Raw genomic sequence first — 13278 nt, forward strand, 5'->3', positions numbered from 1 at the left:
TGAATTACATCGTTCAGAACTGGGGTGGCAGCCGGGGTGGCAAGGCATCTTCTAGGGGTGGCAGATGCCACCCCATGCCACCCCGGTAGATCCGCCCCTGGTGGGTTGACACCTCGGGGTCTTTGTGTTACTTGAGCTGCAGTTTTTGTGGAGAGGTGAGGTGCATCGTCCTGCTGGGGGAGGCCGTTGGCGTTGGGGAGGGCTGTTCCTATGCTTGATCTGCCACAACGTTCAGGTGGGTGCCACCTGTTGAAGTAAGATTTCCAGCACGATAGTTGTTTTTTAAGGAGATAATCACTGTTGTGCATTTCACTTGTCAGTGGTGTTAATGTTGTGGCTGATCGGAGTAAGTTAGGATGGAGACCCTGAGCATCCGTTGAGTCTTTCCACTCTTTGTTTACTGTTGTTTCTCCACGATGCCCTTTCAAATAAAAATTTAAAAAAAATAAAACTGAAGTGAATCTACAAAAGGAAATCAACAAGAATTAAGCAAAGATCTCTGTGCAAAGCTGAGCGTTTACAGCCACTCTGTGAAAGCTAATATTAGCATGTTAGCATGCTAACATACGCTGATGTTTGACCTGTATGGTGGTTTCCATTCTCCCCAGGTGCATGCTAAGGCTTGCTAATCAGACTTAAAGATAAAAGACTATACAGCTAAGGTTAACTAACCCGATGTAGACAGTTTGGGATCAGCGTGAAGGTCAAAATTCATGCATCAGGACCATAAATTCATCCAATAACAGCCACGGACATTCGGACAATATTCCAGCTTCATAGAACAGAACTTTATTGATCCCTTTGGTGCAAACCTCAGGGAAATTGTTGTAATTGCTGTTTCATGTGATGGTTATTGACGTATTTGGGCCAAAGTGGTGAAGGACTAACAGACAGCTTTACAATCTCTACAGACGCGCTGCTGGTGGAAGAAATTCAGTGTGTTTCGTTCCTTCCTACACGGTAAACATCTCTTCTCTCCTCCGGTGGTCCAAAATGACACGTTGCCACCTGTCGGCATCGCGGGGCGGCCATGTTTATGTGCTGACCTCTGACCGCGGTGGAGGTGGGCGCTACGTGCTCAATGGAATTCAAATTCAAATGACTGCACCACAAAACGGAGAAAAAACAACAACAAATTGTCTCATGCGTGGCCCTTTCCTTGGTATTCAGCCTGTAGCTTCAGCCTCCCGACCCCGTCATGGAATAAATCAGCGCTGTGACTAAACTGCTCGTGTCTCCGCTGCAGGCATCACCACAGTGCTGACCATGTCCACCATCATCACCGGGGTCAACGCCTCCATGCCGCGGGTCTCCTACATTAAGGCAGTGGACATTTACCTCTGGGTCAGTTTTGTCTTTGTCTTCCTGTCGGTGATCGAGTACGCGGCGGTTAATTACCTGTCCACCGTGCAGGAGAGGAAAGAGAGGAAGCTGAGAGAGAGAGTAAGTGTTCCTCTCGTGTGTTTTTTTCTTCTTCCTGTTGTCGCTCATTGTCTGTAGTTAGTCCAGTGTGAGAACAGCTTGGATAATTAATGCAGCCAGATGTGAGAAGAGGAAGTTCTTCAATGGGCCAACACCAAAGGCTCCATCATGTGTAGTTTTATTCTGACCTTTTTAACAGATTTTGTGTAGTTTTGCAAGAAAAAGTAATGATGTTCTGACATTTTGCATAAATGATGAAAAACTGTTATATTAGGACGTCATAGATTTGGTTCCATGGTGTCGTTTCGCTTCTATTTCTAATAGCTTTGGGTAAATCCTTTAAAACCCACCCCAAGGAGAGATTTCAAGCTTGTTGTGTCCTTCATACCGGGATTATTCTCCTACCTGGGCATGACCACCATGACCAAAAGCTCATGTTCACTTATGTTTTTATTGTATTACTGGTCTGTGAAAGTTCACGATGGCTCATATGAATAAAAAAGTCTCATTTGACTCATTGTAAATTTCCTAAATCTCATCAGTCACGTGGAAAAAATGTCCATAGACCTTCTGATTTAAAGTAAGAAGGAAAACACTGAAGATAAAGAAAATTGTTATTACAGACAGACACAGACGAGGCTGACCTGATTTCCTCATGAAATATTTACACACATGAAATATTCCTAAACTGGTAGCAACATGAATTAATAATTTATATGCATTTCCAATAAACAGATAAATATTTTCTAAATTGGCTCACTTTAAGCTGCTCTCAGGGCCATGGCAAATTATTTCTGGGACTACAGCTCATGGACTGTATTGCTATTCTTCATCTGCCAACTGCTGCAGCATATGGAGCCAAATTGCCCACGTACCCCGAGGATCATTTCCAGCACAAACATCCGTCTATAAATGTTTCATACCAAAGTTATTTAAAGGCTCTGAGTGCAGAAAAACGATAAACATTGAACAAACTAATGTATTTATATTCTCCTTTTAGTTTTAAGACTTCACACGACAGTGACTTTGTCTTTTCTTTACGTTGCTTCTCCGCCCAGCTGCCGTGCACGTGCGGCATCGGAAACCCGGACGACATGATGATCGACCCCCAGATCACTGGCTACGGGTCCATGGATGTGAACACCACGGGGAACTATGGCATGCCAGAGAACGGCGGCCGCCAAGAACGGATTTTGGCCCAGGTGGCGCTGAATGACCCGCAGATCGCAGGCCAGGTGAAGCCGTCCAGAGGCTACGTGAACATCTGGATAGACACCCACGCCATAGACAAGTACTCCAGGGTTGTCTTTCCCGGAGCGTACATCCTCTTTAACATCATCTACTGGTCCATCTACTCATAAACTAGGGGTGGATGAAACTCCGTGAGAGCCGTCCACGGTGGGACGGCAGGAGCTCGGCTCATTTGTGCGAGAGCAGGAAGGACAACTTTGCACTCGATGCAACACTTCAGACAGACTAACTGCTCATTAGATGCATGGGGACCATTGTCAGATGGGGGACCATTGCCTTCTTGACCCAGCCACTTAAAACTGATGACTTTAAATACGAGCTACAAGCAGGACGGCTGTCGTTGTCGTCGCTCTCTCAAATCTGTGTGGTTTCATGTCGTATCTATAGCTCTGCACACAGAGACACACAGACATGGACTCGTGTAACTGTGACTCGTTTTAATGCAGTGACTCCAACCGCAAACTGAAAACAGGTCGGCATTGATCGGCGTGCGGACAGATCCTCCAGCTCTGCATGAGAGCAAAACCCGGTAGAGAATGACAAACTAGACTTGTTCAGAGGAACCGCTGACAAACGCTCACTTCATGAGAAAGTCGATGCCACTCTTATAAATACCAAACCACATCCAGCTGGAAACAGCCCGATACGTCCAAGATTAACAGTCCACCTACCAGCACCCCTAAAGTCCACTAATTATTCTATCTTTTGATTTAATCCGTACAAAGACGACCATAAAAGCCCCGTTCTGCTGAGGGTTAGGTGCTGGAGGACTTCCTTCCTGGGATCAGCGACGTTATGGGCTTTACGTTTCGATATATTCTCCTTAAAATGTTAATTTGGCTTCTTCTGGTTCTTGAAGTCCCAGTTTTTCTTTTGCAGCATGTTGGTATGATTCAGTTTCTGTTGCTCGTGAACTTTGTATTGATGCAGTTATTTTGCTGTCAAGCTGCTGCGTTGCATTTGTGTGAGTCGACAAAGTTTAGTAACAAAAAAAAAAGGCAAAATACTAATGCAGTATATTAAAGTGACAAATGTAAAAATATATGTTTAGTAAGTCTAAAACACAGAATATGGTATTGACTTTTTTAATGTCCTTATTTCTTCTTTTTTTTTTAAATACAACTGAAGCTCATCTCCTCTGTTCGGTGTTGTGAGGCTTTGAGGTTCACTGTGACCCGTTAGTTGATAGTTTATTTTATTTTTTTTGTCTTTTTCAGCTTCAAACAACTTCATACTTTATTAGGCAAAAGATATGTTAAAAAAAAATAGATCTCAGTGGTTTATGACGATTCAACGACCAAACGTGCAGATATTCAATTAATTAAACATGTTATGTGTGGGGAAAAAAAAAAAGTTGAATAAATGTTCTGTTTTCTGAAAATGTGAAATTATTTCACGCAGCAGCCACAGGACTGCATAATTTAAACCTCCTGCATGTAAGACGTTTACAGAAATGCATTGGTTGATTTATTTTTTTTGCAGACATTAATTAAAATCAGAAACAAAAGCAGACATGTTCGTGACCACAGGTTTCACGTTAAAGCAGATGGTTTTCCATGTGTGCTTTCGAGTCTTCGTCCCAGATCGGTATTGTACTTTCGCGCTCTCTCCTGCCGCGTGTTTAAACGAACCCGGAGGATAAGCTTTTACACTTATTAGACACTGGATTGAAACCAGCTCCAAGGTCTCTCTTTTCTTTGGCACAGGTCTGAGCTGATGAGCATTCCTAACAAATCACATGAACTGCATATTCTTTAATACCATTAACTGCTTACATGTAAGTGAAAGGATATATGTATATATATATGTATGTGTGTTACCTTGAGCCTGTTTTTAAAAACCCATTTCTCTGATTTCTCACAAGTGTTGATTATGATGAGGAATGTTTCTGTTCTTTTAAACCTTTGTGCCGATCCGAGCAGCGTCCCAAAGGCCACAGTGTCGGTTTAAACCCCGCGCACCATTAAAAAAATTTTTTTAAAAAAGCTAGGACCAAAGGCATTGACGCATCAAAGGAAGCAGAAAAAGGATAAAGCATCAAAAAGATGTCCAGATCCTGATTTTCCACCACAACTGTGCGCACTCTTGGGAAGCCAAGGTTATGAATCAACCTGTGTGCCGCTGAGAGCATGCTCAGAAATTTAAATGAGCCAGAGCGGTAGTAAGACTGTTAAAAAATGCAGAACTCAGCCCGATGCGAGCAGAAAACACAGCTGAGGGGGAAGATTACATTCTGTATACGTGGTATAATTTAGTTAAAGAAAGGATGAATTCATTCCAGCGAAACATCTGAAAAGGAGAGTTCGGCTTCAGCAGCAGCTCTGAGAGGAATTCCTCTGAAAAGTTGTGCTAATTATTTTAATTTTTAAGCTCATCAAGCAAACTTAGAATCCCTAAATTTACACATCCAGCAGAAGGTGGTGAGCGTTCATTCAGAGTTCAGATGGCTGGCCATGCGGTGAAGGTCGCCGTTTTCTAAGTCTGTCAATCTCTGGAGGAAATCTGTTATTCTTTAGCTGCTGAACCGTATCATCTGTGTGCTGTGTAGCTGGTAGTGTGCAGGCTGTTTCATCTGCCTGCACTGGATGAAAACAAAACACAAAGATCCGTACGCCTGAAAGCAGATGCAGATTCAGTTCAGTTCTAATGGGTTTTATTGGCAGGACAGTTTCCATAGAAAAGATTGTCAAAGCATCAACGTACAAGCGTTCTATAGATGCACCTCTATGAACAGCCCCGTGTCACATTTTCACGTTATCATTTATACACTTCATTAAATGCTTCAAGGTGACTGATTTCAATAGGACCACAGAACCCAAGAAAGAAGAAAAAAGTACCGAAGCCAGTATTAAACCTTGGCGAGCGTGAGCCAGTGACACCAGCTTTAGTTCACAAAACGGTGGCGATGATCTTATAAACGGAGGAGTGTGTTCGCTGCTGCCTTCTTGTTCTACCGCTCTCTCCATCACAAACTCAACACAACCTTGACAACCTCGTCAGCCATAGAAGAGCTTTTACACCTTTTCTTCAGAGGAATATGTTTGAAGTAAAGTGGGTTTACGAGGCTCTCTAAGCTGTATCGGTGCCGTCTGATCATCACGCCTCCTGCTCCTCCTGCTTGGCCAGGCTGAAGTCCTCCCTCACTCGCCTCAGCAGATCGGGGCTGCACACGACATCGGCAGCTGTCATCGCCAACGCCTTGGCCGCCCTCAGGGTGTACAACTGGGCCTTTTCAGCTCCTGGCACAAGATGTAAAAAAAAGCACAGAGTAAATGGAAACTAAACAGGAACACCGAGTGACCTGGAGAGAGAGAGAGAGGCGACGGCTGAAACCGCCTGATCGTCGTGCATTTTAATTTCATTACAAGAAACATCTGTTCCCATTAGCCGCGTGCTGCCACACCTGCTGCTTCGGTGTATTCCTTTGTGTGGTTGAATGCGTCGGTGCTGATGTAGAAGATGGGGTGGATGCCAGGCACTGCGAAGGACACGTTGCCAAAGTCCGTAGAAGCTGCCAGAACATTACAAATTCACTGTGATAACAATTCTGTGTTGAAAAAATGGATCACAGTTCTTATAAATTATACACTTGTTCTGCACGGACAGAGATGTTCACAGAATGTGTGTCTCTACCTACCAGCCACGTGCGCTACAGGCTCCGCAAACTGAATCCCCAGAGCTTCTCCGTTTGTTTTGTACAGCTGTGCCAGTGTGGCATTGGGCAGAATGTTGTAGTAGGAATGGTTGGGGTAGATGATCTCCACCTAGAGGAAACATACCTGCAGAGTAAGATCACGGCACAGCCTGTGTTTCCTGTCACATGCTAACGGTCTGCAAGGCCACACGTGCTCTGAAACGTGCAGCCTGAGGCAGGTGCAGATGAAGGAGGAAAGCAGCCCGAAGGTAACGGTGAATTATGTCACAGTGGTACAGTACTCAGAGCACAATTACAGGAAAATAGAAGAAAAAGGCAAAGTTATGCAACAGCTGTCAGATCCAGCATCGCATTCATCTCCACCAGGAAGTACAGGCTGTCCTGGAAGTTCAACCCGTTATTGCTTTTCAACATTAAAATCAGTTTAGTTTTTTAACTAGAGTTTACAAAAAAAGACTATTTCATGTCAAAATATAAACTATAAAACAAATGGCTGCATAAAACGTCGCCCCCTTCAGTCAGGATGGAGTCGATGCACCTCTGAGTCTGTGAGGATCCATCTCAGTCGTTGCACATCTGGACGCTGTATTTTTCCCTCATTCTTCTTTTTGAAACCACTCTGTCAGGTTACACATCATGAGGCCTTTTAAAGTCCAGCCAGTTGGATCGAAGTCGGGCTCGGACTCGGCCACTCCAGAACATTCAACTTGTTAATCATTCCTGTGAAGTTCTGGCTACAGGACTGACTGACTGTATCTGATTGTCCTCCAGGATCTCCTCGTACTTTGCTGAGGTAATTTTACCCTTTACCTTGAGGCCGGCTGCTGAGAATCATGATGATGCCACCACCATGCTTCACACCAGGTATGGTGGGATAATGTGCAGCAGAGTGTGGAATCCACCAAACATCCAGACCAAGGAACTCTGGTCCGGTTGACTTCAGAGTCCCCCACATGCCTTCTTGCAAACTCTAGTCAAGGTTTAATATAAGTTTTTTTCAACAGCAGCTTTCTCTTTGTCACTCTCCCATAAATCTTTGACTAGTGAGGAACCTGGGCAACTATTACTCCCTTAGAGGAGTCACAGGTGGCCTCCCTCAGTATTGACTGCCACCTTGAGACACATTTCTGCATGTGCCAAACTCCTTCCATTTCTTGATGATAGATTTAATTCAGTGTCTTGGAGATTTGCTTGTATCTACTGTACGTCCTGACTAATTCTGTCCAATAACCTTTTCTCAGAGTTACTTCTTTCGTCCTCACGGTGTAGTTCTGACACCATGACTTTACCTGCCAGGTACAGTTTGGTTCAGTCCCTTCAGACACATTCATGCTCTCAGATGATCTCCATGTCACTGGTTGAGTGACATGTAGCACCGACTGGCTGCACTTGTGTTGAATCAGATGAGTCACTTTAAAGAAATATTTATGAAATCACTTATTTTAAAACCACAAAATTGGTACTAGTTTGTAGAAATAGTCAAATTAAGCCGACCACGATTCAAGCATTAAATATAAAACATCCAAGGGGAGCGAATGCGTTTCATAGAGGAGCGATGTGCAGTGCTGCTGATAGAACATCTTCAGCACAGAAAGAAGAAAACACAAGTCCACAGTGTTCAGGAAGCTTACCTGGCAACCGGTTGCTACAGCAGCGGCTGTGAAACAAGCCTCAGCTTTGGCCCTCAGCTCACTAATGTCCTTAATGCTTGGAGTGCGAAAACAGAAGGCCAGCTCAGTGAAGTCAGGGACGATGTTGGGCTTCAAGCCTCCATTTTTAATGATGCCTGCAGTAAAACAAACAGTGTGGGAGATGGAGGATAAGCAGGAGCGCAGCCATCACTTTAAAAACCTTTGATAAGACAGGAAGGTGCCTTGGCAGCACTGGACATGCAAACAAAAAGGCAGGATGAACTTCAAACAAAGAGGGACGACAGCGTCTTTGTCCTTTCAGACCTTGGACTCCCACAGCGGCAAATCTCATCAGGGCTCTTTAATCAGCGCTCAGGACGTTTGTTTTGCTCCGTTATCTGGGTGAAAGTTATGCGAGCCCTTTTGGTAAAACACAGACCAACACACACAAACCTCTGCTGGGGTGAGAACAACAAAAAGGACAAAGACTATTGTGTTTCCTCCTGAACATTTCTTTCAGTCGCTCTCGCAGCGTCGCTCCTTTTGTGTTGCTTTCACGTCTCAAACTCTGGTTCCATTGTTCACACTCCGGTTCCTAACTCGTATGGATTTCTGCTACCTAGTTGGATTAACGTTCTTCTTAAAGTCGGTTCTGAAATTTTCCTTCAGTAGAGCTTCACCGCAAATGGTGTCACAATAATCTTATCCAACTGGTTGAACAGCAGACTGTGTAAAGGTTGTGCAGGATCATTTATCAGTACAGTCTAACATAGATTGGCTCAGCTGCTATTGAATTCTGACACTCATATCTCCCAAAAGATGAACATCAGCTCTGGAGATGCCATGACCTTTTTCTCTTCTGCCACTGTTTGCAGATTGAACTGAAATGCCAAAACCACTGGATAGACGCCACGAAACATGGTCCCTCAGACATTTGCATCTCCTTCAGGTTATCACATAGAGTCCAGTTCTCTGGCTGACGACCAAATACCCCGAAAACCAGCCTCAGCCGTATCTAATGTAAAGTGCTGATCAGTAAATGTCGCAGTAAATCAGAGGCAATACAAGGAAGAGACTTGAAGAATCCTGAACAGAGAGAGGATTCCCTGACAGTAAGCCCCACCTCCAAAGAGCCAATCACCTGCCTTGAAACAGACACATTCAGCCAGTCGAGTTGCTTCACAGACTCAAGGGCGGGGTTGTAAAACTGCTCATTGTACAAGTATAGCCTCCAGCAAAAAATGCTTTTTAAGCATCATTTTTGGAGCCAGAAAACTTTTCAAGCAGTTTTAATCTGACTTGACGGCTTACTTTCAACAGGAGGTTTTACATCTCCATGGTGGTGTAACCAAGATGGCTGCTGGTGGTGAGACTTACCAGACTTTGACTAAACTAACAACCCGACTAAGCATCAGCACGAGAGCACATTGAGCTTAGCATTTATCTCAAAACAATGCTGTGCAGAGCCAACAGCATGGATAAAGAGTTCAGGTGCGTTCCAGTACCCAGACTATCATACTGTAGCCAGAATAAGACTGTGCATGAACATCCTTCTACATCTGGTCTCATTTGGTTGTGTGCAAACCAGCATGCTTCTCTCTGATCGCGTCACATGCAGCAGGTCACGGTGAGGCTCTGTGCAGAGGGCACACAGACAGCTGATTTTATGCACAAAAACATGAGCAAAAGGGTCAAAACTTATGTGTGATGAAGTCCCAGTTATAAACACACTGCATGCAACACGTTGTAAAGGCAGCTGTAGGACGCACGGAGCATAAAAAGAAAAGGATGTAATTTGGAATGCAGAGTTTGTCTCACAGAGTAAACAGATAAATGAATGCTGACTGTCACGGTGCTCTCAGCAGAGTCCCTGGTTGAACTCACGGCTGACCAGAGAGCTAATGAATGTTTTTTCTCTTCTCCTTCTTACCCCCGACTATTTGAACAAGAAGGAAAAATACCCGTATAAAATATTAAAGAATGACAATCTTGTTCAGTGGATGAAGGTTCGGTGGTTGCCAGAGCGTCAAAGTTAAATGCTTCTGATTCATTTTTGATATGGGAGCATGAAAGCGAACACGCCTTCCTAAGAGCTTCAGTTAAAAGCAGCTGGACTTCTCTTTTTGGTTCTTGAAGACCTTTCATGTCTCATCCAAGAGGCTTCTTCAGTTCATGCCAGGTCTTCAGAGCTGAAGAAACCTCCTGGATGACAGAAGAAATGTCTTCAAGAACCAGAAACAGAAGTTTAGTTGCTTTTAACTGAAGCTCTTAGGATTACCGAGACCTGGAATCAGCACAGCTGTAAACACGCCTTGAGCGAAGCTGTTCTGTCCTCTGCTTCTTCTGAGATCAACACCAAACTCTGAAGCTCTCTCTCTGCTTCTGTCTGTTCCTCACCGTGAAGCTTCCATTCTGGTCTGAGCTGCTGTCGGAGCACAGAGAGGTTGTTGTAGGCCAGCACGGCAGCGTCCAGGGCGTTCACTCCTTTCCAGGGGTAGGCCGAGGCGTGAGATGCCTTCCCGTGGTACTTCACCGTCAACCTGTGGAACATCAGCGTGGTGGGTTAGGGGTCGTCTGCAGTCTGTAAATGCTGGGTTTCCATTGAGACGGGGGAGAAGAGACAGAATTAAGCAGTGAGAAGGAACCTACCCAGTGACGGTGACACTCGGCTGGAACGAGACGTCCCGCTGACCCGGATGAGCCATGAAGACGAGATCGATGTCGGCGAAGGCCTCCGCCTCCAGCAGCTTAGTCTTTCCTCCGATCGCCTCCTCCGCAGGAGTTCCCAGAACAGTTATCTGGTGTAAAAAAAATCATGATTCATCAGTAATTATCAGCTGAGTCATCCTGACCATTCAAGTAAGTAAACAGTGTTTTTGCTTCACAGGTTAACGAACATTCTTGACAAACACTGTGTGATAAATACGATCAGAGCACAAAGTTCACTAACTGGACCTCTCATATCTTCTTCAATAGATTTTCCTTCAACTACAATCAGTGACGGCCTGTTTTAAAGACAGATAGAGAACGAGTTTGCTCCTCGTATGTACGACCACCTGTCATCACACGACTGAGGTATGGAGGAACCGAGCCGTCTCCATGACAACGGACAGAGAAAGACTGCAAGATAGAGTTAAAAGCTGCAGAAAGAGCTTGTAAACCTACTTCCTCTCTCCCTCTTGTTCTTTTACTAACTAGAAAAGATAAACAATATTAAATACATTTCTTGTTTGTTCGTTTGCTGTTGTTTTTTTTTGTAAAAATGTCTGTGAGCATATCTGGTACACGTTTATCTGTAATGTGTTTTGGACAGTTTTCCTCATAATTCTTTTTTTTTTTTTTAATACCTGGAAGTTTAGTAAAATTAATTTCACTAAATCAAAAATATTATTTAAACACATTTCAGCACAAATTTAAACCACTATGATGCTAAATGTACTCACTAAATTATAAATAAATAAAGTGTTGATATTGTGGCAATAATTACTGGACCTGCAAGTGTCACTGGTGGTTCTGGAAATTAAACTCAAATCTAAAATCTTCATGTTGTAATATCTGCAATGCATTTTCCCCCCAAGACGAAACAGTTTGGATCAGTTTTCATTCAGATTAGTTTTTGGTAACTTCTAGCACTTTATGTTTCACAAGTCAAATAATAAATATGAATTAAAGCTGCAGTCTGGGGAGCACCTTCTGAGTCACAGAGAAAAAGCTTAACAGTGTTTTTCAGTCGTCTCCCTGCAGGATTTTTCATGTTTCAGTCCTAAATAAGTTCCCATGAACCTGGTGATGGTTACCTTGACCGGTGCAGGTAGATCAGTCCGATGTTCTAATGCAGCTTTCAGCCCCACGGCGGCCGCAGCTCCAACCTCTGCGATCAGGTTGTGTCCACATGCGTGTCCGATGTTTGGCAGCGCGTCGTACTCGCACAGGAACGCCACGTTCAACACAGGCTTCCCCTTCCAACAGCCTACAGGGCCCCAGGTGGCCCGGAAGGCGGTGGGCAGCTTGTAGTTACTCTGGACGGTCCACGCCTGGTCCGTCTGGGAGAAGAAGTCGACCAACCTGTCGTGTGCAAACTTCTCGTCACCAGCGAGTTCGGGATGGCTCCAGATGTCCTGGCTCAGGCTGTGCAGCTCGTCTTTGAGTGCGTCGATGCACAGTTTGATGGTGTCCTTCATCTGCTCCATGTCTTCCAACAGTCTCGCTCAACAGTGGTTGCAGGTGAAGTTATAGCGCTCAAAAGGATCAGGACTCCGCCTCTTTAATGACATGCCTGTATGTCCTCGCTCCTTTATTAAGCCTCCTCAACCCTTTGTCTTTGATATGCATTTTAGGAGTGGAGACATTCTTTGTGATTGCCTCATGATCAAATCAAGATTGATTTGATCAAATCAATCTTGATTTGATCAAATCAAGATTGATTTGATCATGAGGCAGGAGGATACTGAAATCAGTGAGATAAGCTGAGCCTGTACTGATCATCAATCAGCTGCCCATTGTCTGTCACACTGGTGCAGGACAGACGTAACGTACTCAAAGTTTGTTTGTAGAACCCTTTACAGCAGTCCAAAGGGTGACCAAAGTGCTTCACAGTACAAACAGGAGAATGACTTAAAAACTATCAAAACCTTAATAAGATTGATATTGATTGGATCAAGTTGAGGTGGTTTACAGAGAGGCCGAACCGCAGCTGGAACAAATCCAGACCTGAGAGGAGAGTTGATAAATATCAGCAGACCTCTCGACAGTTTGGTGGGAGCAATGTCCACCAGGCGGTTTGTAGGTTTCATCTGTTGCACCACTTCAGTGAGAGGTGACAAAGAAACTACTGCAAACTGCTCCAACACAGCAGAACATGCTGGAACAAGTCAGCATTTAAATCGGTGCTGGAGAGCTGTCTGATAGTGGTAACCACAAAAGTAGAGGAAGTTCTCACAAGTCTTGACTGAAGCATCAGCCAGAACAGAGGTGTATGGGTTAACAACAGAGCTCTGGGGTGATGACTGTCGTGTGAAGGTTCAGTCAAAGGAGGGATGAGGGGAAGTGGGAAGTGAAGAAAAGGATGAAGTTTTGTTTGTGAGGGATCTGGTGTCAGACTGTTGAAAGATCCGACTGACCAGACGAAGATGATCCAGTACGCAGCCCCGACTGAAGATCCTCACGGGTCGGAGACATGGAAGCGGGTACCCGGCTTCAGGGATGACCGGCTTCAGCCATCGGTAGCAATATTCCGGGGAAAGCCGGAAGCTTCCAAACTTCCAGGGGTTACGGACAGATGAACGATGACGAAGATCGTAGGATGAAGCTAGGTCTAAC

The 13278-nt window shown here is 44.5% G+C and overlaps 2 protein-coding genes across 2 annotated transcripts in view; one reads left to right on the top strand and one right to left on the bottom strand.

Annotated features, from left to right (window-relative positions):
• Positions 1–3693, top strand: part of LOC103355980 (gamma-aminobutyric acid receptor subunit rho-1-like) — a 14963-nt gene extending 11270 nt beyond the window's left edge. Inside the window, exons 9-10 of the mRNA XM_008279976.1 lie at positions 1247–1443; positions 2481–3693. Coding sequence (XP_008278198.1) covers positions 1247–1443; positions 2481–2783 — 500 coding nt within the window. The 3' untranslated portion in view covers positions 2784–3693. The remainder of the gene's footprint in view (positions 1–1246; positions 1444–2480) is intronic.
• Positions 3694–5769: 2076 nt separating this feature from the next.
• Positions 5770–12140, bottom strand: LOC103355997 (peptidase M20 domain-containing protein 2-like). Its single transcript, XM_008280005.1, has 7 exons — positions 11763–12140; positions 10609–10757; positions 10357–10499; positions 7960–8114; positions 6311–6437; positions 6077–6184; positions 5770–5912 (listed from the first exon to the last, which is right to left on the bottom strand). Exons 1-7 carry the CDS (start codon positions 12138–12140, stop codon positions 5770–5772), a joined length of 1203 nt encoding a protein of 400 aa, XP_008278227.1.
• Between the last annotated feature and the right edge of the window lie 1138 nt (positions 12141–13278).

The sequence above is a fragment of the Stegastes partitus genome, unplaced genomic scaffold (assembly GCF_000690725.1).
Source record: "Stegastes partitus isolate 25-593 unplaced genomic scaffold, Stegastes_partitus-1.0.2 Scaffold178, whole genome shotgun sequence".
In the NCBI taxonomy this organism is placed as follows: domain Eukaryota; kingdom Metazoa; phylum Chordata; class Actinopteri; family Pomacentridae; genus Stegastes; species Stegastes partitus.